The following is a 23,507-nucleotide window of genomic DNA, read 5'->3' on the forward strand; positions in this document are numbered from 1 at the left end:
TTCTAATTTCATCCACATTATACACTACCCTTTTATTAGAATCCAAAAGACCTTCTGTCCACCCTTCTTTAATAGGTTTTAACATTGTTTGTCTCTTATCAATGATTCTAAAGGGAGATTTGTTACATTTAACTGTTAGATGTGACCATAATGTAGTAGTCCCATTCTTGCTTTCGGCAGCAAACGTTTTTGGACAGTAATTGCATTTTGCCCTAATTTTACCTCCTTTAGCTTTAAACTTGGAAAAGTGATCCCAAATCTCGGAAGTCTCTCTACCACTATTCCCAGATTTAGAAGGTTCTTCAGGAGTGATTCTTTTTTGCTTTTTAGGAGTGCGTAGATGAGGATTGTTCTTACCTTCTTGCTGTTGAGATTTTGTTGGCACAATCGGATGGTGGTTGTCAATCCCTACTGATTTAGTTCCAGAAGTTGTACCTTCCATCGAGAAAGACAATTTCTGTATATAACAAAAAAAGGTTATAATTTGTAATAGATGTTTAAGATATAACTAAGAACTAACATAGATGAATGGAACTATTTCTAAGATATTACAACAGATAATATGTCAGCACAGCAAATAGAGTAACAGCACAATAACAACTTAGTATATAAGGAATGCTGTAGGTTTCATCATGTCAGATTTCAAACAAGGCATCCAAACTTACTGCAGACTATGACCAAACTACAACAGGGTCAAAGATGCAGGGTGTTTTGCAACCTGAGGACCTACACCAAGGCATCCAAACTTTGCAGGATTGCAGTATATATTATTTTGACAATGCCCAAGAAGTTTCAGCTCAAACGGATAATTGGAGACGTTAGGCGAGCGATCTTGAAACAATCAGCTGTCTTAAGCCTAAAGAGAGAGAAATTTGCTATTTGGAACCTCAAACTTGGGAAAAAAGCCTTCAAATCTTGCAAGGCTAAAGAAAAGGATATATATGCAAACCTCATGAAGTTTCAACTCAAACGGGTAATTGGAGACGTTAGTCGAGCGACTTGGAAAAAACTAGCTGGACAACTTCCCTTTTGAAATAAACATTTCGGACAATTAACAGAAAACAGCTTCTAGAATTCATCAGATGAAAACCTCAAATGCAGACATAGAAGTCAGTCAAAGAAGAAATTTACAGAGGATTTTCATATATATCCCTACCGATTCTTAACCCCTTAGAAGGATAGGATCCAGTGAAAAAAGAAGAAACATACTAGTTGAAAGCAATTCATGAACTGAAAAAGTACAAATCAGCAAAATGCAGGTTAATCAGGGTACTTGCAATTGTTGGGATATATCAAGCGGAATCGAACTCGGCAAATTGTTGGTATTAAAGTACTCCCTACTCATCAAAGACTACAATGGTTTGGTTAGACATTAACATTATCTATTTTCTTGAACAAATATATAGCTCTTACATTTTTCTTATCAAAACAACAGCCCTGCATCTATGTAAATTGAGAGGTCCTAACTCAAGGCAAGAGCTTAGAAGTTGGTCACCAACAGAAGCAAAGTAAACAACAATTTTGCCAGACAATCTGAACATGTAGTGCAAGAGCAAAAGTTCTGGGGGACTGCTCAGGGGACATTCTGTTGCCACATTCTATAAATCTGATTCCTCACTAACAAGTCCACTTGAGTTGGTCAGGCATCAAAAACATCAAGATTGCAATTTTTCTTTGTCTCTGTCGACTTATCCGATCATTTCAGAAGATGAAGGATATGAAAACATACAGAAGATGCACAAAAAAAGAAATGAATTCGACCGATTAAACGAAGAACCAAAAGAACTGAGCAGACAAAAGATGAAGGAGATATATACCTACATAAACATTCATAAAAGAGACAACAAGAGGAACTGATTGTTGCTAATTTGAGAGGAAAGCAACAGAGGGTCGGCGAATATTGTTGAGAGAGGGAAGAAAAATGGAAAGGAAGCTAGGGTTGTGAAAGAGGAGCATTTCTTCGCCTCTCTTATCTGATTGTTGATATTTTGGACCTTTTGGTCTTTTGAAAAGATTTTGGGCTTCATCTTCATTTTTTTGGGCCTATTTTACATATTAATTGGTTGGGCTTAAGTCCAAATCTAGACAGAAATTATGAAAGAAACTTAAAAATAATATTTATAAATTATATTTTAATAAATATTTTTATGTATAATATAATTTAAAAATAATATATCTATACTCGGGTCGGTTTGAGTTCGGTTTGACTTTTTTTAGTTAAAACCAAACCAACCCTATAATGGTCGGGTTTTTTTTCCGAACACCAAACCAAATCAAACCAAACCACTAGTCGGGTTTTTTTTTCCGGTTTGGTTCGGTTTGTCGGTTTGGTGCGGTTTATCGGTTTGCCCTGTACAGCCCTAGTTGGCACCAACTTTCAAAATGACACATTCGGCCCTTACATAAGGTGTCTAAAATGAACATCTCATGATTTAAATGTCTAAGTGAAAATTAGTGCCAACTTTAGGAGCCACCGATGGATTTCGCCTTTATTTTATGATTAAATGCTCCTTATTTATTAATTTATTTACTTTTTCATATTGAGCACGTGCAGTGTACTACAAAATTGCCGTGCTACTCTCCCATAGAGGAGCTGCCCTCTCCTGCACTTGCTCTTTCGAGTTTCATCAGTCTTTTTTCTCCGATTTCTTACTAAGAAAGTAGGTTGAAATCTATTACCCCATCCAGTCTTGTTATAGTTGTTTGTACTTTGTACCATTTGTTAAACTACATTTTTCCTAATTATGTTTGCCTTTTTGTTCTCATTACCCTTTTGATTTTATAGATAATTTTTTACTCGGAATCTTCTAAATTATTGCTTTTGGTGTTGGCCTACAGGAAATCTTTAATTATGGACTGTAACCTGCTTAATTCAGTCGGGCAAAACAATTTTCCTAGGTGATTTCTTCAACCCTGGAAGTTTTGATTTTAGGGTTTTCTTTTTTTGATTTATCACACTCCTCTAGCAAAAAACTATTAAGGGCGAGAGGTATGAGGTGTGGGGCCATGGGTGAGATGGTCAATCTGTAGGGGTCCGGGGGCGTTGGGTAGGTGAGAGGATACAATAAACGCAGAACGTCACTTGTTTTTCCTATTTTTCCTCATTTTTAAGCAACTTGAAAATTGATTTTTTGTCCAACCAAGCATGTCAAAATAAGAAAACATTTCTGGTTTTCCTCCATACTAAACACACCCTGAATCTTTTTAGATTTTAAGTTTTATGCACCAACCGTATAAAGAATATTTGCACAATCCGTCACTTATAAGGTGATCACAGGTACATCTTTATGATAAGAGTTATTTAGTACTTGGTAAAAATGGTAACTAATCTATTATTAGTATAGGTTCAACTAGACTGAGTTTTTGCTGCCAATGGATGCAAACTTGAATCCATCTTTTTTTGTTTATGTTATTTTATTACCATTTTGTGTTTCCTTTTATCCTTTAATCTCAGTTTGCTTTATTCTGATCATACAATCTTGATCACGAAAATGCTGACATATTCTGAATTGGACTTTTAATGGCAATGATAAGGTTCAAGGTGGAAAATATCGATGGAGTTAGAGGAAATATGGCTTCATACAATTCAAGAGTAGGTTTTCATAGGATGCATAAATCATTTTCAGTCCCTAACTGGAAATACAGTATCCCATGTACCTCTTGGAAAATATTTTGTGCCCCTGAAAATTTGGAGGAGCGATTTTCAGTGGTAGTATCGGAGAAAATAGCTGACGCTGGTCTTTCTGATTCTGAAGCTTTACCTGAAGAAGTTCCTGAGCAACCTTTGAGAAGCGAAGAGGTAGGATTTTCTATAACCCTGTTGTAGACCTTTATTAGAAAACAAAACCTCGTACAAGAGCCAAATAAATTTTTTCTTATTCCTCCTTTTGGGGTAATGCTTCCTTTCTTGGTTGAGAATTATCTTTATTGTTGCTGCAAGTATATTGAGCTATACTGACTCTCTGCTATCTTTATAGTTGAAGTTGTTGCTTGCTGATGCTGAAAGATCGAAGCTTCTCAAAAAATTGAGTGAAGCCAATCGCTATAATCGGTTGCTTAAGCGAGAGGTATATATTTTATTGGTTTCCTATTCAATCTCATAAATTCTTCCAGGTTTTGTATTTCATGTGGCTTCACCAAGTGGATTGTAGTTCCACTTTTGGCTTGTTAGATTATAGTAGTAGTCTACCCCTGATTTGCATGTTTATGGTTGAGGTACAGTTCTAGTGACATCTGTTTCTAAGATTTCTTGATGCAATAGGTGAACTAAGCTCATAGATAGGTGGGTAAAGTTAAGGTTTATGGCTACAGAAAATGATGGAAAAGTGCTTTGCATGGAACCTCTATTTTTTTTTCTTCTTCCGATGAGAACTAATATGCCGTATCACTGCAGTTGCAAGCTAAAGAGGATGCACTGGTTAATTTCAAAAGTGAACTTTCAGTCACCGAACGTGAGATTCAGGTTTACTTCTTTTACGTCTGGTGTTATTGTAATTTTATTGCTTTAGATTTAGTTGCGAGTATTTGGAGCATTTGCGTACAGGTTATAACAAACCCATGGTTCCTTGTGATGTGAGGATTTGCGCCGTAATTAACCAATCGGATTTAGGCTAAATGAAATTTTCCATACTTTGAAGATGAAACTTACCTGGAACCAGAAGAGAAAAGTTAAACAGTTGATAGTCCAACATTTGTGTGGGACTTCAACTCTAGCAACTGGCATTTGCAGCTTATGGAGTATAAAGATAGCTTATTATTTCATTTGACTTGCAGGTTTTGGCTAGATTGGCTGAAGAAATTGCTAAATCTGATATCCCAGCTGGTTCAAGAAAAATTAATGGGAGATATATCCAGTCACACCTATTTTCACGTTTGGAAGGTATTATTACCTTACTGTATGCTTCCTTAAACTGAACACCGGACTCTTTTCAATGCCAGACACTGCCAACCTTGTTAGATTGTAAATAAATGTTTATGGATGAGTTTAATCTGACATTTCTATGATTGCTGTCTTGATACTTCCGTTCTTAAGCCATACGTGAAAAATTGAAGGAGCAAATAAAGGGCGTGGAAGCTGTACAAGCCAAAGAGGTAGCTTTATCCTGGGTTGGGGTAGCAGAGGTGAGTTATTGATAAGTTTCTTCTGTATCTGCTAACCATTTTGGAATTGTGGAATTCCTTGCCTTTTGTCTAGGTTTGTTATGCATTTGGTGACTGATACCTGACAATTAAAAGCTGTACAATTGGAATGACCGGCAACTCTCTACCAGCTTAAAATTCTTTTGTGCATTGTGAAAATGGAAAACTTTAAAGCTGTTTCAGTTAGTCTGGTGTTACTATCTTTTCTTTTCAGCCTATTGAGATTAAACTGGAAAGAGTACTTTATCATTTCCCCTGGTTTTTCATCACCTCTTTCTATAATTCTATTTATTGGAACCTGAAACAGATTAGTGTCTCCAAATAAAGTAAAAAAAACCAAGCCTTTCATTCCACTTTTCCCTTAAAAGTTTTCCGCCTTGGTTAAATTGGAAAGCTCTGTTGAATGTTGATTGCTTACTCGTCTTGAGAACAGTCTTATCTTGGAGTTTCATATAGCTGTAAGTGGCATCCGGAGTTTCTTGCTTATTCATTATGTAAGCATTTTTTATGAAAGAATCTACACGATCCAATCAGATGATAAGATAGAGAAAAAGGTTTAATTCTTTTCTTTTTTGCTGGGGATTCAAATGTTGTTTCATAATCAATATATTAAATTTGCCCCAGCTTGATGAAATTTCCTTGACTAAGAAAATCAAAAAATTTAAGTCACTAGTGAGAATCAACTCTACTAAGAGTGTTGATTCCTCTATTATTTTTCCTTCACTTTAACAAGTTAGATTTTTCTCATAGCAAATGAGTATATGTGTACCATGTGTGCTAGCATATATATATTTACTTTCCCATTATTGGCATATCCTGTGAGATCAACTTTAAGGTAATGCCTATGTAATAATATAGGAGCAGACAAAATTTAGTTTAATTTGTGATGTATGACCTCAGTTCTCGTATAAACTTCGTCGAGCACTAGGTGAAAGGGATGGAGGTCCGCACAAGGCTTTTGCCTATTTAGACTCAACCCAGTGAGTTGTTGGCTAGGGATACTATTCCTATTGGGCAAGTTCACACTAGATGTTGTACTAGTCTATTAGGGCACGGCCGTGTACACGATGTTTCTTTTACGCGTCTAAGGAGGATGAGATGAATTGTGAACCCTCCCTCCCTCCTTCATTTGACATTTTAGACGACTGTATGGTTTATGTTTTGATTAGCAACGACCAACACAATGGAGATAATGCTTGAAACTGATGTCCATAGAGTCCTAAATCATCTGGCTGGAGTAGTATTAAAGTTCTATTTGGTCTAGTTCTTAGTTCCTGCCCAATTCCTTTGATGTACAAGAACTTTCGATCCAGAAGTTGGCACCGAGTTTCCTACTATTACTTAAAATGTTTTTCATTGGATACACGCTTTGGCAGTCAATTACAGAAGGCATTAAATATGACCTTGAATTTTTGATCATCTCTAGAGTGTGCAAGTAATGGGCTCCTTTGATGGTTGGAGTCAAGGAGAGCACTTATCTCCAGAATACACCGGCTCTTATATTAACTTTTCAGCTACATTGTTCCTAAGACCTGGAAGGTACGTTTCTCTTCTGCCACAGAGTAAATCTGTAATTGCACTCTCCCTGAACTCTTAGGTGATTTTTTTTTGTGTTGTTAGGTACGAAATTAAGTTTTTGGTAGATGGCGAGTGGAAACTATCCCCAGAATTATCAACTACCGGAGAGGGGTTAACTAAGAACAATTTATTGGTCGTGGAATAGCTCATTTAGCTAGGACGAGATGTATATCTGCTGAAAGTCTGTACTCTAGGTGGAAAAAACAACTATTAATCATCGAACAGTTCCTGTTCAGCATGCCATGTCTATCTGCTGGAAGGTTAGTGCTCTAGGAGTGAAATGCCGTCTCTTTGAGAATGTGGATCTCAGGCCTCTAAGCGGTGTTGTCATTGTATATATGATTATATGTTACTTAACTATCAGCTAGCTTTTAAGTCATACTATTGTATAAGCTTCAGCCATATATGTGTTTATTCATGTCATTCGTTTTCTTGAATTTTTTTAAGGGAGGATTTGATTCAACAGCTAGCTCATTAGGCGGGATTGCTGAAGACACAAATTGTTTCTCATGCAAAGGTCTTTTTTGAAAAAACACTCTTCAATAAGTTGGTTTTTCATGCTTGGTCAAATAGGCTATTATTCTGTATAAATATAATGATAAATCTTAATTTTCCTTTTCCATGCCAACTCTTTATTTTAAGTATTATTTAGCCATCCATAGTTGATGCATTGATGGTACTTATTGTAAGTGAAAGGATTCTTTTCTATTTCTCAGAGGAATCTGAAAACAAAAGAATTGTTTTACCCACGCCAATTAATGTCAAATTTTTTAATTTATGATTCACATCTAACCCACTTCCACTCTTAGTAGTTAGTACTACGTACGTTAAACTTTGATAATTGAAAAAATGAAAAAAATCAGAGCTGCGACTCCCCAATATTATTAATTATAGTAGTAGGCTAGTAGCTATATGATCTCAAATGGGTTGGTGGCTTTGTCCTAAACAACAAACGAAAGGCCATTTCTCATCAGGAATTTTAGTTTACTTCATACCTGCTCTGTTAAACTTTATAAAATTCTTTCGGGACGTTTTGTCACCTTGGTATATTTTTTTTTAATAGAATAATTATGTGACATCTAAACGGTTAATATATACTTATTCCAATAAAAAGAAAAAAAACATTTAATATGTTCTTGTTTCAACTTATCTTTTTAATATTATTTATCTCTTCATTATTTGTCCAGATAGTGGTGAAGCTAGGGATTTTAAGTGGATTAAAAATGTAAAAATGTATGATTTAAACATACCACAAAGTTTCAATGTATGATTTTAGTCTTTTGAGTTAGACCCGTGTCCATTTTGTTTTAATAGCAATAAAGCAACTCTTGAACCACTTTTTCAGGTCATTTGAAGTCTTATGTCAAGAAAATTCAAACAATCAGGTCATTTGAATTCTTATGTCAAGAAAATTCAAGCAATTTCTATATATGCCAAAAGGAAAGAAAGAAAAATATTTTTTACCTTAATCAAAATAGGCAAGGATTCATCCGAACTTCTTTTATCAAAAAATTGTATTAAATATATAAGGTCAATATACGTAGATGTTAAATCCACTTAGCTTCTTGGTGAATTTATTTTTTTATATTTTGAATTCCACAACGGAACATGATGGTTCCGTCCCTGCCCATCATGAGTCCACACTAATTGTCCGTGTATCTATTCCTTGTGTATATATACAATATGCTGTTTTTCTTTATTCTTTAATTGTAAACATTAATTTGGTTTGGAATACGTAGAAGTTGTCATATGCTGTCTAGTTACGTACATATAATAGAAGAAGAGGCTTAGCATTTGCCAAGAAAAGATAGAAAGGAATCAATCCACTGTCCATTCTCTCCCAAAAGTCCTCTACTTCCCAAGTTAACCTTCCTTTCTTTCATTCATTCATTTGGAGAAGCCTTTGTAAGATCACCTCAAGGCTTGAATGGTTCATCCCATCAAAAATTGGATGCCCTCTCTTCTTTTTCTCTCCTTTGGCTCTGCCTGGTACTATCGTTGCATCGGCCTTGACCCTTAATTTGTTACACACACACATATATATACCTTTTCCTTGTACCAATAGAAGTATAGAAAGTTGATGAAATCATATAACTCTGAGAAAATGTCCATATTTCAGACGCCAATAAAGAAGGTTAAGGGTACTAGGTTGTTAATCACGGTTAATGTCCTAGGAAGTGCTGGACCGTTAAGGTTTGTTGTGAATGAGAATGATAAGGTTGCTAAGGTTGTTGAAACCGCTCTGAAACAATATAGTCGCGAGGGACGACTTCCACTTCTGACTTCTAACGTCAATGATTTCTTTTTGTACTCAACCACTGCTGGAATTGATGGTACGTATCTTATTTTAATAACTCCGACAGAAGAGGAGGATCAATAGTATTTACACTTTATCGCTCGCCCAATGTTTTCTTCAAAATAGGTTGGGTCAAGATAGGTCAAATAATGGATTATAACTGGACTCTCCTAAATCATAATTGCCTTTTCTCTTTTACATTTAATTAGCTTGCTGATTTTCTTATTAAAGGTTAGATTTTTTATTTTTGTATTTGAGTTGCACTATTTTGACCAGTGTTGCTCATATCCTCGAAAAGTTATGCATGTTTGGAGGATCTGACATATGTGCAACGACATAGTATTTTTAAGGATTTGAGTAAAAATAGAGTTTAACCTAGTAGTTTGATGGATTAATTCGAATTCAATCTATTTGGTCAAGTCAATAAACACGTATAAACTTGCTTTACATACACAAAGGTTCTCCCCGAAATACGTTGAGGCACAACAGTTGCTCCGGCAGAAAGGGAAGGCCTGCCAGGCCGTATGCCCATGGGTGCAGGATTCTTCGAAAAAGCGGACTGGACACAACTTGTTAAGTCGAAGAATGCACATGATCCCCTGAAGCCTCACTTGTTCGAGTTAATTTTATCGCCACGTTCAGTGCTTTTGATATATTTCTGGGAAATGACAAGCCATTTTTTGAACTGATTTTCAGCTCTGGAAGCATCAGACTCGATAGGGTCACTAGGAGTGAGGAATTTTATCCTCTGTAAGAAGCAGAAAGAGCCACTGATGACAGAAAGAAGGACACATGGAAATGGAAAAAGGGGATGGAAAGCTTGGCTGACTAAGTCCTTTAACTTCAAGATTCATTCCCATTGAATCACACTCTTGATGTGTCTTTGCTAAATGTGGTAATTTCATCAAGCATTTGCAGTTGTAATAGATATGATATTTACATTAATAAATGATGTATACATATGGGTGCATCAGTTCCTAAGTTACTCAAATGAGCTAATTCAATAAGCTTGAATTCTACACAAAAAATCCTTTACTACTCATTCTACCAAATGACTCTGTTTGGGGCTTCATGCTCATATGAGCTAGAGGCGGAAACAAGATGTAATATATATTAGTTAAGCTGGGGTCGGTAAATCACAAGGGTCTATTATATGCAATATTATTTTGTATTTCTGCAAAAAATTATTTTCACAACTTGAACCCGTGACTTTGTAATCACTTGGCATCAACATTCAGATTTTAAAAAGAATATTCGAATGTTTTTAATGTTGACACGTTCCATATAATGAGAAATTTTCTTTTCTTTTCTATGCTAACCACTAATTTTTAAAGCGCAATCAATATCATCTAATGTTAAGGTGACGAAATAAAATAAATTTAAATAGCATTACAATTATTCCCATTATTTAAGTTGTCATTGACTTGAACAGTATTCATGATTGTTATAAGGATTCTTTTCAATTTTAAAGAGGAATCTATTTTTGGAAAATATGATTAGTTTTTCTTAAGTTGTTATTCAACACCAGTGCCTACACATGCATTCCTGCAACTCTACTAGATATTTTTAAAAAGCAATCAACTTTGCTTATGTAACTTAATTTGGTTTCAATAATCCATTATGGGTTAAATTAATATATATAAATAAATCATAGTTTAATTAATTTCCTTTTGATTATTCTCATCTATTCTCCCAAGACATTAAACTTTGAGAATTATTGAAGAATCAAATTAAGGCCACAACTTTAATATTACTATATCAAAGGAGGAAGGTGTGAGTCGTCCTAAACAGCACTCATCATGTGTAGTGTGTACTAAAACTTATTTCAGCCTGGGTAGTTGTTAACTGAGGCGAGAGACGTATCTAAAATTTTTAAAATATTTATTTAAAAAAAAAAGAAGAAAAATGCATTAAATGAAAATTGATCCCTAGTTTTTTAGGTTATTAATAACTCAACGTCCAATCAAGTGTATTATTTAACTTCGTGTAGCATGGGTGTCAAAAAATAATATTATACCAATTTTAAAATATATAGACATAAAATATCTAGTTTTACAGAGAGTATAAATTCACGTGCCCCATTTTTAATATATATATTTGCCCCTGGTTTGTATATAATATTGTACCAATTCTATGTTTGCATAGAATAAATTCAGTAACATCTAGGGATTTATATAAGATTCCTTTGGGGGAAAATGAACATTTTATAATTCTTATTGTTAGGATCAAAGACTTATCATTATGCCAAAAGCTATAGCTGATAAAGCAAAGACGCAACTTTATTTCTTAACTAAATCCATCATGCAAGCGTCATATTCGATTGTGACTCCGACCCGAGCCACCCTAGTCCCTGATGGGCCTTCCCATAGGTAGAATGTTAGCATTACCCAACACTTATCTATCTTAATTTTATTTGATCGTTTTGTCATTTGCCTCTCGCAAATTTGTCGACGTAATTGACAGTCCTGATCTAGATTTCTCCACATATCTTTATTCTTTGTGTTCGAGTAACTGAATTTTTGGGACTTTTTTTATAGTTCAAAATAAGTAAATTGTTCAAATTTCAAAATAAATATTTGAACTTTTTACCATTCTTGCCTTTCATTTATATTTTCTAGGTGATAAGTTCAAGAGAGTTAATTGCTTATATTTATGATTTTACTTTAAATTATTTCTATTTTCAAGAATAGTTTGACAATTACTAAAAGAGTAAAAGTGGAAAGTAATATTTAATTTATGTCCTAATTTTTTTTCTTAATAAGTGTACATTGTCTGGCAGATTCAGTTAATATGGAATAGAGGGAGTAATACTTTTTTCTCTTTTATTCTTCCTCATTTCTCTTTTTTTTAGGCTAACTGGGGCATATTTTATTGATGATAGAAAGGAACGCTATTACATAATACATGAACTAAGTAAAAGGACTGGAAAGGAAATTAATTAATATATTAAGGAACTGAACGTGTGGTTAAGTCTAGTCTAATTGCAATTTGCATCACATGACAAATAGGTGGTTTAAACATCAATTTGGTTGGAATACATACATGAACTTGTCATATGCTGTCTAGTGCTATTTATGTAATGCCAATGGGTTTATAAGTTGTATATATGGATAATGTTATGAACTATCGTCACAATTTAATAAGAGATAGAAATCATAAGAGAAAAGAGAAAGAAGATAATTCTATGTATCTCACATTTTATTGTTAAAATCTGGCAATTTATAGCCTGAGGGAGAGAAAAAATATAGTGGACAACTTGCCCATTTTAAGTGGGCCCCACACAAAAAGCATCCACTAGTATAAAGTGGACAACCACTAATTCTCTAAAACTCCCTTTTGTATGTTCACGTGAAATGTGACTCAAAAAACTTTACAAGAAATAATATACATAGTTATCGGGAACATCCATAAATATTGTGTCTCGTTAAAACCTTACTAGAAAAAAATTGGTGTGAAAAATTGTATCTTACAATTTCATTTCTCTCATTTCATTTTCGCACAAAAACTCATTTATAGCCAATTGGTTTTATACCTTCACGGGTTTGGACTACATGTCCAAAAACTTCACGTTTAGCAAGTGAATCTAATACTGATTGAATTGCCTTTTTTCATTCTGGCCAATTACATCTACGTCAACATTCTTCGATGGATTTAGGCTCAAAACTTTCACTATCATGCATGAGGTTAGTGCAATATTATATGTAAAAATATTATCCACCGTAATTTTTAGTCCATCTAAATTTATCTCATTATCGGTAGAACTTATTGAAAGTTCTTAATTCACTTGAGTTTCGAGTTCACTGATTTCTTCATGAATATCACGATTACTCAAATCTTGACCTTCTTCAAGAGGTTCTTGTGTAGTATCATCTTTATTATTCCTCGCGCTTCTTTTTCTATGATTTTTATCCTTTGAACCCAATGATCTACCACACTTCAGGCATGTTTGGGATTCAGAAGCTATGATAATAGTAGATGGTCCTTTTGGAACATCAATTCAGATAGACACATTCACTATAGAGTTATGTGACTTAGTTATCCATTTTAAATCAGTAAATGCATTTGACATTTAATTTGCTATTTTCTGTAAGTGGATGATCTTTTGGAGCTCTTGCTCGCATGTGCGATTACGTGGATCAAAATGAGACAGTGATAAAACTTTCCACACAATTTCTCTTGCGGGTTCCTTTTTCTCCCTCCCTAATGGCGGGAAACTTGTTTCATCAAATTTACAATCTGCAAATCGAGTAGTGAATAAGTCTCTAGTCAATGGTTCAAGGTATTGATTAAAAGAGGGTGAGTCAAACCCAACATAGATGCCCAACCTTCGTTGAGGGCCAATTTATGTACGTTGTGGTGGTGCTACAGCCACACATACTGCACAACCAAAAATTCGTAGATGAACTATATTTAACTCATGACCAAATACTAATTGTGATGGAAAATATTTATTATAATGTGTCGGTCTAAGACGTACACGTGCTACTGCATGTAAGATAGCACGACATCAAACAGTAATTGACAATTTTGTTTTCATTAGTAGAGGTCTTGCTATCAATTATAAGCCCTTAATAAATGACTCTATAAGGCCATTTTGAATATGAACATGAGCCACATGATGTTCAATTTTTAATCCAATTGATAAGCAATAATCATTCAACGCTTGAGATGTAAATTCTTCACCATTATCAAGGCGAATGATCTTAATTGGATAATCTGGGAATTGCGCCCTTAATCTTATTATTTGTGCTAACAACTTCGCAAATGCTAGGTTGCAAAATGATAAGAGGCACACATGAGACCATCTAAATGATGCATCTATTAGGGCCATAAAATATCTAAACAATCCACTAGGTGGATAAATAAGTGCACATATATCTCCATATATACTCTCTAAAAAGCCAGGAGATTCTATGCCAACATTTAGGATCGATGGTCTGACAATTAATTTGCCTTGATAACAAGCAACACATAAAAATTCATCATTCGTAAGAATCTTTCGATTCTTTAACGGATGTCCAGTTGAATTTTCAAGAATTCGTATTATTGATTCAAGATGACCTATTCGATCATGCCATAACACAAATGTATTTAGATCGATAAACTTCTGATTTACGATCAAATGTGCTTCAATTGCACTAATTTTTGCATAATATAGGCCAGACGACAAAGTTGATAATTTTTTCTAAAATATATTTCTGGGCTTGAGACATTTTGGTTATACCAAGATATTTAGTATTCATTTCATTTAGTGTCTCAATATGATATCTATTTCTGCAGATATCTTTAAAACTTAACAAGTTTCTTGGAAATTTAGAAGAGAATAGTGCATCGTCTATAACAATCTTTGTCTCCTTAGGTAGAAATATAGTAACTCTTCCGGAGCCTTAATCATTTTAGAATTATCAGAAATTGTAGTAACATTTGCTTTTCTTCTAAACAAGCTGAAAAAATATTTCTCGTCTTTTAAAATAACATGAGTTGTTTCACTATCAATTACACAAATATCCTCGTGATAGATCATTGATCCAAACAAAATTTGAGGCATATCCATATTTTTCTTCAAAAAGAAATAAGGTAAATATTATAATTAAAATATGACTCATTACACAAATTTTATTTATTTATTTGGGTTAGAAAAATACAAATATAATATTTAGTACAGACAAATAAAAAAAAGGAAATTATTTAAATATTATCTAAGTTATCGATATTCATATTTTTTTCTTTTAGAAAATTAAAAAAATCAGCTACATTCAAGTAAATAGGCTCAACATTATCTTTAGAGATAGAATTTATCTTTAGATTATTTTCATCCCTCATCAAGGATGCCTGATATAGCTGAAGCAGACGTTTTGATGACCGACAAATACGCGACAAGTTCTCCATACCTCCACATCTATGATATATACTTTCTGAATTTTTCTTTGGTAAAGCTTCTTGCTTTTTACTCTTCTCTTTTTATATTGCTGATCATTTCTCGGTGTCAGCCGAGCATCATGATTATAATTTCTTCTTCGACCACGATCACGATTGGGTCCATGACCTCTTTCTCATTGGTTATAGTTTGCCTAATTCACTTCAGGGAGTGGCAAAGAACCAACATGCCGACTATCATGATTTTTTATTAATAATTCATTGTGATGTTCAGCAATCAGAAGGTGAGAAAGTAATTTAGAATATTTCTTAAATTTTTTTCGCGATATTACTGCTGTAGGAGCATATTCGCGGGTGAAAATGTGGAGTATATTTTTTCAAATTTATCTTGCTCAGTGATTTCTTCTCCGCATAAATTCAACTAAGCTATAATTCCAAACAAGACAGAATTATATTCAATTATATTTTTAAAATCCATTAATCTCAGATTTAGCTAATCATGACGTGCCTATGGAAGGATGACCAACTTCAGGTGGTCATATCTTTCTTTAAGATTCTTCCACAGTTTAAGGGATTTTTTTAATGTGAGGTATTGTAATTTTAGCCCTCGTCAAGATGGTGGCGGAGAAATATCATGGCTTTGGCACGGTTTTGACTAGATGTCGTATTGTCATCTTTGATGGTGTCTGTGAAACTCATCGATTCTAGATGTATTTCGGCATCTGGTGCTCATGATGAGTAGCCTTTTTCAGATATGTCAAGAGCAACAAATTCAAGTTTTGAGATATTAGACATTTCAAGAAAATAAATTTCTTACCCTTTTTTGTTACCTTCTTAAAAATAGCTCAAAGTGATGGAGGCTCGTGCTGATAATGTGTTATGAACTAACGTCACAATTTAATAAGAGATTGAAATCATAAGAGAAAAGAGAAAAAAGATAATTCTGTGTATCTCACATTTTATTGCTAAAATATGGCAATTTATAGCCAGAGGGAGAGAAAAAATATAGTGGGCAACTTGCCCTCTTTAAATGGGCCCCACACAAAAAGCATCTACTAGTATAAAATAGACAACCACTAATTCTCTAGCAGATAAAGAATTTTTACATTATCGACGTAATTTAATTCATTGTATATAGTTGGTTTTGTATTCTATATATTCAGATTATCGGTTCATGTTTTGTTTTGAGAAGAAAGTGATATTATTTTCACTATTAGTGTATTTTAACCTATTATCAGGTTACCAATTAATATATATCATAAAGATTACTTATAAATTATCTAAGAAGTGATCAAATTGTTTAAATAGTTTTACATCATCAGTAGATATAACTCTTAAAAAAAATTTATCTACACAATCAGGTCATTTAAAAAGTATTTACAGATGTACTAATTAATGATGTAAAAAATTTATTATATTATCAATATATAAAAATTAATTCAAACATCTTAGGTGCATAAAACTTAGTGTTGTATATAATGAGAAGAGGCCCAAAAACCAGAGCAAGAATCCAGAGTTACATTTCAATAAGGACAGCCTTTCCTATTGAGTTGTGCACCAAAAGTTACATTCAACTTTTCCCAATTTCACACATTGTTCGAAAGTTATTGAGTTTTAAAATAATGTTTTGTGCATATTTAATAGGATTTTTATAGATAAATATAAAGTTTGGATCCTAGTTACTGAATTTCACCGAATCCATAAGCTATACTTTACCTTTGCCTATAATTAACAATAATTCTCACTTATCATTCACATAAGTCAAATTTTTAATCCGAAATCCCTAGATATGTATTCAACATTTAAGGTTGTTAATACTCATCTAGAGTACCACGTTGTCCCTAGCAGATTAGTATTTTTTTTTCTATGCTTACTCATGACATGATGTTCACGTTGAAGATATAATTAAGTAAATAAAATTAGTATATCCTTAATTACAAGTTCAACTTTTTAGATGATTAGGTAGTCATAATTTAACAAGGTATTATAAAAGACTACATACTCATCGTCACTCATTATCAAAGCCAATTTCTGCATGCTTGACATCAGTGGCGGACCCAGGATTTTTAATAAGGGGGTTCAAAATCTGAAAAAGTAGACACACGAACTAGCCGAAGGGGGTTCGACATCTACTATTTATACATAAAAAAATATTTTAACCATGTATAAATAGTATAATTTTTCGCCGAAGGGGGTTCGGATGACCCCCTAATTACATGCTAGATCCGCCCCTGCTTGACATGTAATTAAGTAACAAAGACTCTTGCACATGAGAGGACGTGTTTGGGGATATAATAAAACGAATTTGTCAGAATTCAAAAGTTCAATTTAATGATTTTTATACATTTTTGGGCATGCATCAATAACCATATATCATTTTCAGCTCTGGGACTATCAGTTTTGATAGGATCATTAGGAGTGAGGAATTTCATCCTCTGTATGAAGCAAAAACAATCATGGATGACAGAAGGAAGGGCACATGGGAATGGCAAAATTGGGATGGAAGGCTTGGCTGACTAAGTCCTTTAGCTTCAACATCATTCATTCCCATTGGATCACTTTCTTGTGTCTTTGTAAATTGGGGTCCCATCAACCCTATAATAATTTTTTTGTTGTGCTTTAGAGTGCCCATCCGAATTTAATTGGGGTTACAATATATAGCTAGAATTGAAAATAGCTCGTTTAGTTGAACCCTCAAACACCTCTAGATAAACTTGTGGTTTGTGGGAACAAAGCCTGAATAACAGAAGCTCATGCCTTAGATCCAACGTTTTTGCTCGTGGCCGAATAAAGGTTTAATTAAATCTTTGTAAAAAGCAGAGGCTCTAAAAGGACAAGCGTGATTTTGGACGTGATGATTTATTCGAAATGGATTATGATTAGACTTTAACATCATTTTAATTAGTTACTGGTTTGTTAAGCATTTGAATAGATCAGAATCTTTAAAATGTAGATATTACTACTTTATTTTGTGTATTAATTTTAAAAAAAGAAGCCATCACTCAATGAAATAGTTTTTCTTGTTTTCACCTGTATAAAGTTAGAATATACTTTTATAATCTGCGCTTCTTAATTTTCTTCTCTAACGTTTGGCTACGCAAATAGTCTTTGAAAAAGTAGTCTCAACTGTCTTCTTTGCGGCGATAATATCAAATTATATCAAGTGCGCAATTGTCTTTACCTTTATTTTGATACTTATGGGCATGGCCAATTCTGGGACAATTTCAAATATATATAATAAATTAATTAGTTTACAATAAATATAGTCATATTTTAGTTGTATTATTTATAATGAGCTATACACTGAATATACTTTATAATACACTCAAAAATTGAATATAGCTTGACGATACATGAAATATACATTGACTATACAACGAATGATCATTTTTTTGATAATTATTTTTGCTGAATGGCCATGTGGCATAATTATCCCATTCACTTTTTTCCAATTTCTTTCTAGAATTTGTTTTTGTGGAATATGGTTTTTATTATTTGTTTTCCTTAATATCAATTGGAATTCTTTTGTTAAGATGAATCGATTAAAAACCTTAATTTCATATTAGAACTATGATGATTCAATAAAAAACACTAACCTAAATTAAATAAAGAATTTAAGAATTCTCGGATGATCACTTATTTCTGAATAATTAGAATTAGTGATGAACAAAATTGAATCGAAAATTGAGTCGAATTGAAAAAATAATAATCGACTAGTGGTTTGGTTTGACTTGATTTGGTATTGGAGGAAAAAACTCAACATATACTTGGGTTGGTTTGATTTTAACTAAAAAAAAAAGTCAAACCGAGACCAAACCAACCCGATATGATATATATAATTTTTAAAATTTATTTTATGCATAAAAGTATTTACTTTGATATAATTTATAAATATTTCTTATACTTTTTCATAGTTTTATCCTTTAACATATTATTTCAAGCTTGAAACTTAGATTTTTGAGTGATTCAATGAAGTTTATAGCCCATAAATATTATTAACTCTAATAAAGCTCAAATCAAAATCAAATCAATGCTACTGTTAATTAAAAAGAATATTCAACACTAAGAATGCCAATAATGTTGAATATAATGTTTAGACAATTAAAATATTTAACCTAATTTTTTTTTTAATATTTAGTCGTGTAATTAATAATTATTAGACTTATTTTAGCATGATTTAGTACTTTTAAATTATGATCATTTTCATTATGATATATTAATTCACAATATTTATTTTATGCGATTTCATTGTTATTTTTTGTTGAATATTTTAGTGACATCATTCATTTCATATATTATGTTATTTTCTTAAGAAACACCTTAGATAATTGTATTTTGGTAGGACTAAAGAAATATTTAAAGCACAAGTTAATTATATATTGATATGAATACTTTACCAAAAACCCCCTAAAAATTCTAAAAAATCTGAGGTTGAAAAATCACAAATTTTATTAGTATTATTTTACTTATAAATTTAAAAATTCAATACAAATAATTAATTTGGTATTTTAAAAAGGGAAACTTACATAAATATACAATATTAAGAAAATATTTACCATCTATAGCAATAGAAAAAAAATTTCACTGAACACTTATAATACATTTATAATACAGTTTTAATACATATTGCAGAGAACTATTTATAAAACATATATAATATAAGTTTTATAGATAGATAATACATTTATCACATACTTTAATATATTTATAATACATTATGTCAATTTCTTACTATACAAACATAACATATATTTTAAAACACTTATAATACATTTATATTGTATGCATAATTCACTTTTAATACAAGTGTAGATTTATCATAATATTGCTATGTATTGCTATAAATTGTAATAAATAAAAAATATCGCTAAAATCAGTAATAAATTTTTAAAAAAACTCAATTAAGTAATTTTTCCTTTTAAAAATTCGAATCAACCCGATCATATATACTCCTCCCTAACTATAATAATTTAGAATTCAAATAAAGGTTTTAATTGTAAAATTGTAAGAGCCCACCCAGGTAGCCCCTTTGAGATTCGGGCAAGCCCAAATTAGCCAAATGACTGGGTCTAGGTCCAAAATATGAGATTAGAATAAGGTCTAATGATTGCAAAGCAGGCCGATCTTCTTTTTATTTTTAATTTAGCCGTTGACATATTATTAAGGAAAAATTAGTAGGAAAATACTTTTTAATAAATAATTACTGATTTTAGCGATACTTTTTATTTATTATCATTTATAGCAATATTATGATATATCTATTATGTATTAAAAGTGAATTATGCATGCAATATAAATGTATTATAAGTGTTTTAAAATATATTATACTTATTTGGTAAGAAATTGACACAATGTATTATAAGTGTGTTAAAGTATGTGATAAATAAATTATCCATGAATAAAACTTGTATTATATGAGTTTTATAAATTATTCTCGCTAATATGTATTAAAATTGTATTATAAGTGTTCAGTGAAAAAAAATATTATTGCTATAAATGTTAAATATTTTCTTAATGTAGTACATATATGTAAATTTTCCAATTATTAATTTCATCCTCGAACATTAGACAATCTTAAAAGTATCACTTTATTTGACTAATTGAATTTAAATACACTTTCGATCTTGCAAAATGAGTGAAATATACCCTTAAATTCTTGTCAAGAATGTTTTCAACACTGAGAGACTTTTTATTAAGACTCTTATGCTCTTACAAGAGCTTGCGATCACTTGCTATGTTGTGTTGCACTTTGGGGGTGTACCTAATTTCAATTAATTAATTAGAAGAATATTTTTAAGACTGTCAATAGTTCAAAAATGAAACTAATAATTTACTTTAAGTAATTCAGGGTGTTTTCAACTGTCTTTTCTATAATCTTTGATGTCGGGAGATTTGACTTGACCCGTACCATGTATATTCTTAAAGGAGATTCATCTTAACAAGAGAATTCCAATTGGTAATAAGGAAAGTAATTCAACAGTATTATATACTCCACTATATAAATTGGTGGTTGGATCAAAATGAAATGGAAGAATAATGTGAATTAATTAGTAGTCCTATGTGATAAACCACCTGAACCTTCTTTTGTAAAACCAAAACTGTCTCCTACATGACATCATCAAACAGAAGCTGGAACTAACTAAAAATAAAAATAAAAATCGAACACATATATAGGCCTTTAACTTAGTTGATTTTTCCTCTCAAATACTTCGATGCTGCTTTTCTATTAAACCCTTGAATCATACATAATTTGTGCCTTTTAAATATTCATTGCTAACATTGCATAAAACGTTTAATCATATTTGAAAAAAAAAGCGCGTGAAAAGAATTTAAAGGGGCCGATATGGAATCCATTTTGGGATGTAACGGTCTTCCTTTTCACGTGCTCTTTAAATGTGATAACACGTTTAATGAATTCCACATCAGCCCCTTACATCCCAAAATGGACCACGTCAGCCTCTTTAAATTCTTTTCACGCGTTCTTCTAACGTGATAACACGTTTTATGCAATGTCAGCAGTGAATGTTTAAAATATACAAATTATGTATGCTTCAGAAGTTCAATAGGAAGATAAAATAGTTGAAGTGCCTGAGAGGAAAAACCAACCAAATTCAAGAGCCTATCTATGTGTTCAACCAAAAATAAATTTGGATAAACCATCTAATGTGAGTTCCAAAAAAGCATATCTTCTTTATACCCTTTAAATTTCATGTGCCTTGTTCCGCTATACATCACTCTTCACATCACAAGATTGAGAAACTTGCTAATACCAGTAATTTCATAATACACTCGTGATAAAATTAATTTATAAAAATATAAATTTTTTCTATTCGTTTGAGTTTGGACAAATTAATTGACTGGCCATTAATTTATTAATTCAATTTATCTTGATTCGCTTAATTTATTTAAATTTTTTTGTACATATGTAACTCAAATTAATCCATGAAGAACCTTCTCAAATATTTCTAAGAAATTTGTTTTTATTTATTTAATTTGTTAGGGTATATAGTTATAATAAAGAACAAAAACCTTCTTAGATTTGTTAAACAAATTTTAAGAAAACAAACAAACAAATCTATTAAAACATATATAGCTAGTTGGAGTTGGACAGGTTGACTATGATCCATTGTTTAGTCCATTTTGATCCAGGTCAAGCAATTTATGGGCGGATTTAAAGTGTCACAAGAATGAATTCATTTGGTCAAAACATTACACAATATACATAAGATCTCTATTACTTTTTATGCATATGTAGTAAAATTAAGTAAAATTTTTAAGAATCACATAGTCTAAGGAACTGATTACTATTTGTCCCTATCCTTTTTAATATTACATAATTCCCTTAAAAAATAGTCCATTCGGATACATAATGTGGTATCCGGATATATTAATTAACAAATCAGTTGAACTAACATAGGAATTATGTATCCGGTGGTATCCGGATACATTAATTAACAAATCAGTTGAGCTAAAAAGGAAAAGAGGATAATAATTATCCGGATACATTAATTTAGAAAAAATAGTCCATTCGGATACATCATGTGGTATTCGGATACATTAATAAACAAGCAATTATTTGTTCGAAAAAAATAGATTTTGGATGTAAAAAAAAGGATTTTTAAAATGGTAGGAATTATTTGAAGATATAATCAATAAAATAGTGTATATAGATAGTTTTTTCTAAAATTAATACAGCCATCTCAATTTATTTTGACCTATTTAAATTTATAACGTGAATTATTTGACAACCCTAACACACAAGTACACCCTGGGTTTGTTGAGCCAGAAGACAAGGGGAGATTTTTATAATGAAAAGTAAAAGGAAGTTGGGGATCTCATAATTAAGAGTACTAGTAACTTTCTTCTTGGTCTTTGAAGATCTATCATTTGCTGATGATTGACACCTGTCTTATTGGTCGTTAGAAGCATAAAATTATTCAAACCTAAAATACTCTCTTTCACCTTTAATCATCTTTAATTTAATTAACTATTATTGTTCCCAATGGAACGAATCTCATTGGTTTGATCACAATAAGAATGTTCACGTGGTCTTCTTCCAATACTTATCCGACAAATCAGCCTTATGATACTCGTGAGTCGTGACTCGTCTTCAAATATCTCTAAAATAAAAGAGTTAATTAATTACAATGGTAATCCCTAAGGATGTGCACAAGTATTCAAATCAACCGGTAAATATGGTAAATCAGCACCCAAAGGCACTGAAAAATGGTTCAGTGACTATTTCCTTATTGAATCAGTGAAAAAAGAAAAAATACTAGTGTTTTTATTGAAGAATTAGAAAATTTTTTAGTATTTCGAGGAGAATCTGTTTTCTAACATGCGTTTTTTTTGATGAGCTAGTTTGGTGAAAAATAGTTGAGAAAATTATGTTTTATAACATAAAATTCTCATTAATTTTAAGTGAATTTTGTTTTTGTTTCCAATAGTAGTCAAATCATTGACTTTGATTTTCATTGTTGGGGGAAAATAATTCTAAAATACTCTTCATATGTGATATTTTTTATTTTGAATCAAGTCCACATAATTTTCTCTAAAAATCTCAATAATATTAAGAATATCTAACATGTTATAAGTAACTCAGCTCACACCCAACCAA

At 32.0% G+C, this 23,507-nt stretch overlaps 2 protein-coding genes across 6 annotated transcripts; both read left to right on the forward strand.

The window, feature by feature from the left end:
- Positions 1-2,552: 2,552 nt before the first annotated feature.
- Positions 2,553-7,345, forward strand: LOC129873754 (protein PTST, chloroplastic). Of its 5 annotated transcripts, none has more exons than XR_008762771.1 (10): positions 2,553-2,660; positions 2,839-2,898; positions 3,535-3,799; positions 3,978-4,067; positions 4,394-4,462; positions 4,774-4,879; positions 5,033-5,121; positions 6,566-6,678; positions 6,760-6,977; positions 7,165-7,345. XR_008762771.1 is itself a non-coding variant. In XM_055948922.1 (9 exons), exons 2-9 carry the CDS (start codon positions 2,852-2,854, stop codon positions 6,860-6,862), a joined length of 882 nt encoding a protein of 293 aa, XP_055804897.1. In that variant the 5' UTR covers positions 2,553-2,664; positions 2,839-2,851; the 3' UTR covers positions 6,863-7,345. The 5 variants fall into 5 exon arrangements, 3 of the variants coding, with proteins under 3 accessions (XP_055804897.1, XP_055804895.1, XP_055804898.1); XR_008762772.1 differs by having other exon boundaries at positions 7,184-7,345; XM_055948922.1 differs by having other exon boundaries at positions 2,553-2,664; positions 6,760-7,345.
- A 1,160-nt stretch (positions 7,346-8,505) lies between these two features.
- LOC129873755 (uncharacterized protein At4g22758-like) lies at positions 8,506-9,998 on the forward strand. The gene is made up of 2 exons (XM_055948924.1): positions 8,506-9,050; positions 9,710-9,998. Exons 1-2 carry the CDS (start codon positions 8,798-8,800, stop codon positions 9,874-9,876), a joined length of 420 nt encoding a protein of 139 aa, XP_055804899.1. The 5' UTR covers positions 8,506-8,797; the 3' UTR covers positions 9,877-9,998.
- Positions 9,999-23,507: the final 13,509 nt, after the last annotated feature.

The sequence above is a fragment of the Solanum dulcamara genome, chromosome 11 (genome assembly GCF_947179165.1).
Source record: "Solanum dulcamara chromosome 11, daSolDulc1.2, whole genome shotgun sequence".
Classification (NCBI taxonomy): domain Eukaryota; kingdom Viridiplantae; phylum Streptophyta; class Magnoliopsida; order Solanales; family Solanaceae; genus Solanum; species Solanum dulcamara.

Coding starts and splice junctions, on each gene's coding strand:
- LOC129873755 (XM_055948924.1), top strand. CDS start 8,798: ATGAAATCATATAACTCTGAGAAAATGTCCATATTTCAGACGCCAATA. Junction 9,051..9,709: donor AACCACTGCTGGAATTGATG/GTACGTATCTTA, acceptor ACTGATTTTCAG/CTCTGGAAGCATCAGACTCG.
- LOC129873754 (XM_055948922.1), top strand. CDS start 2,852: ATGGACTGTAACCTGCTTAATTCAGTCGGGCAAAACAATTTTCCTAG. Junction 3,800..3,977: donor AACCTTTGAGAAGCGAAGAG/GTAGGATTTTCT, acceptor CTATCTTTATAG/TTGAAGTTGTTGCTTGCTGA. Junction 4,068..4,393: donor ATCGGTTGCTTAAGCGAGAG/GTATATATTTTA, acceptor GTATCACTGCAG/TTGCAAGCTAAAGAGGATGC.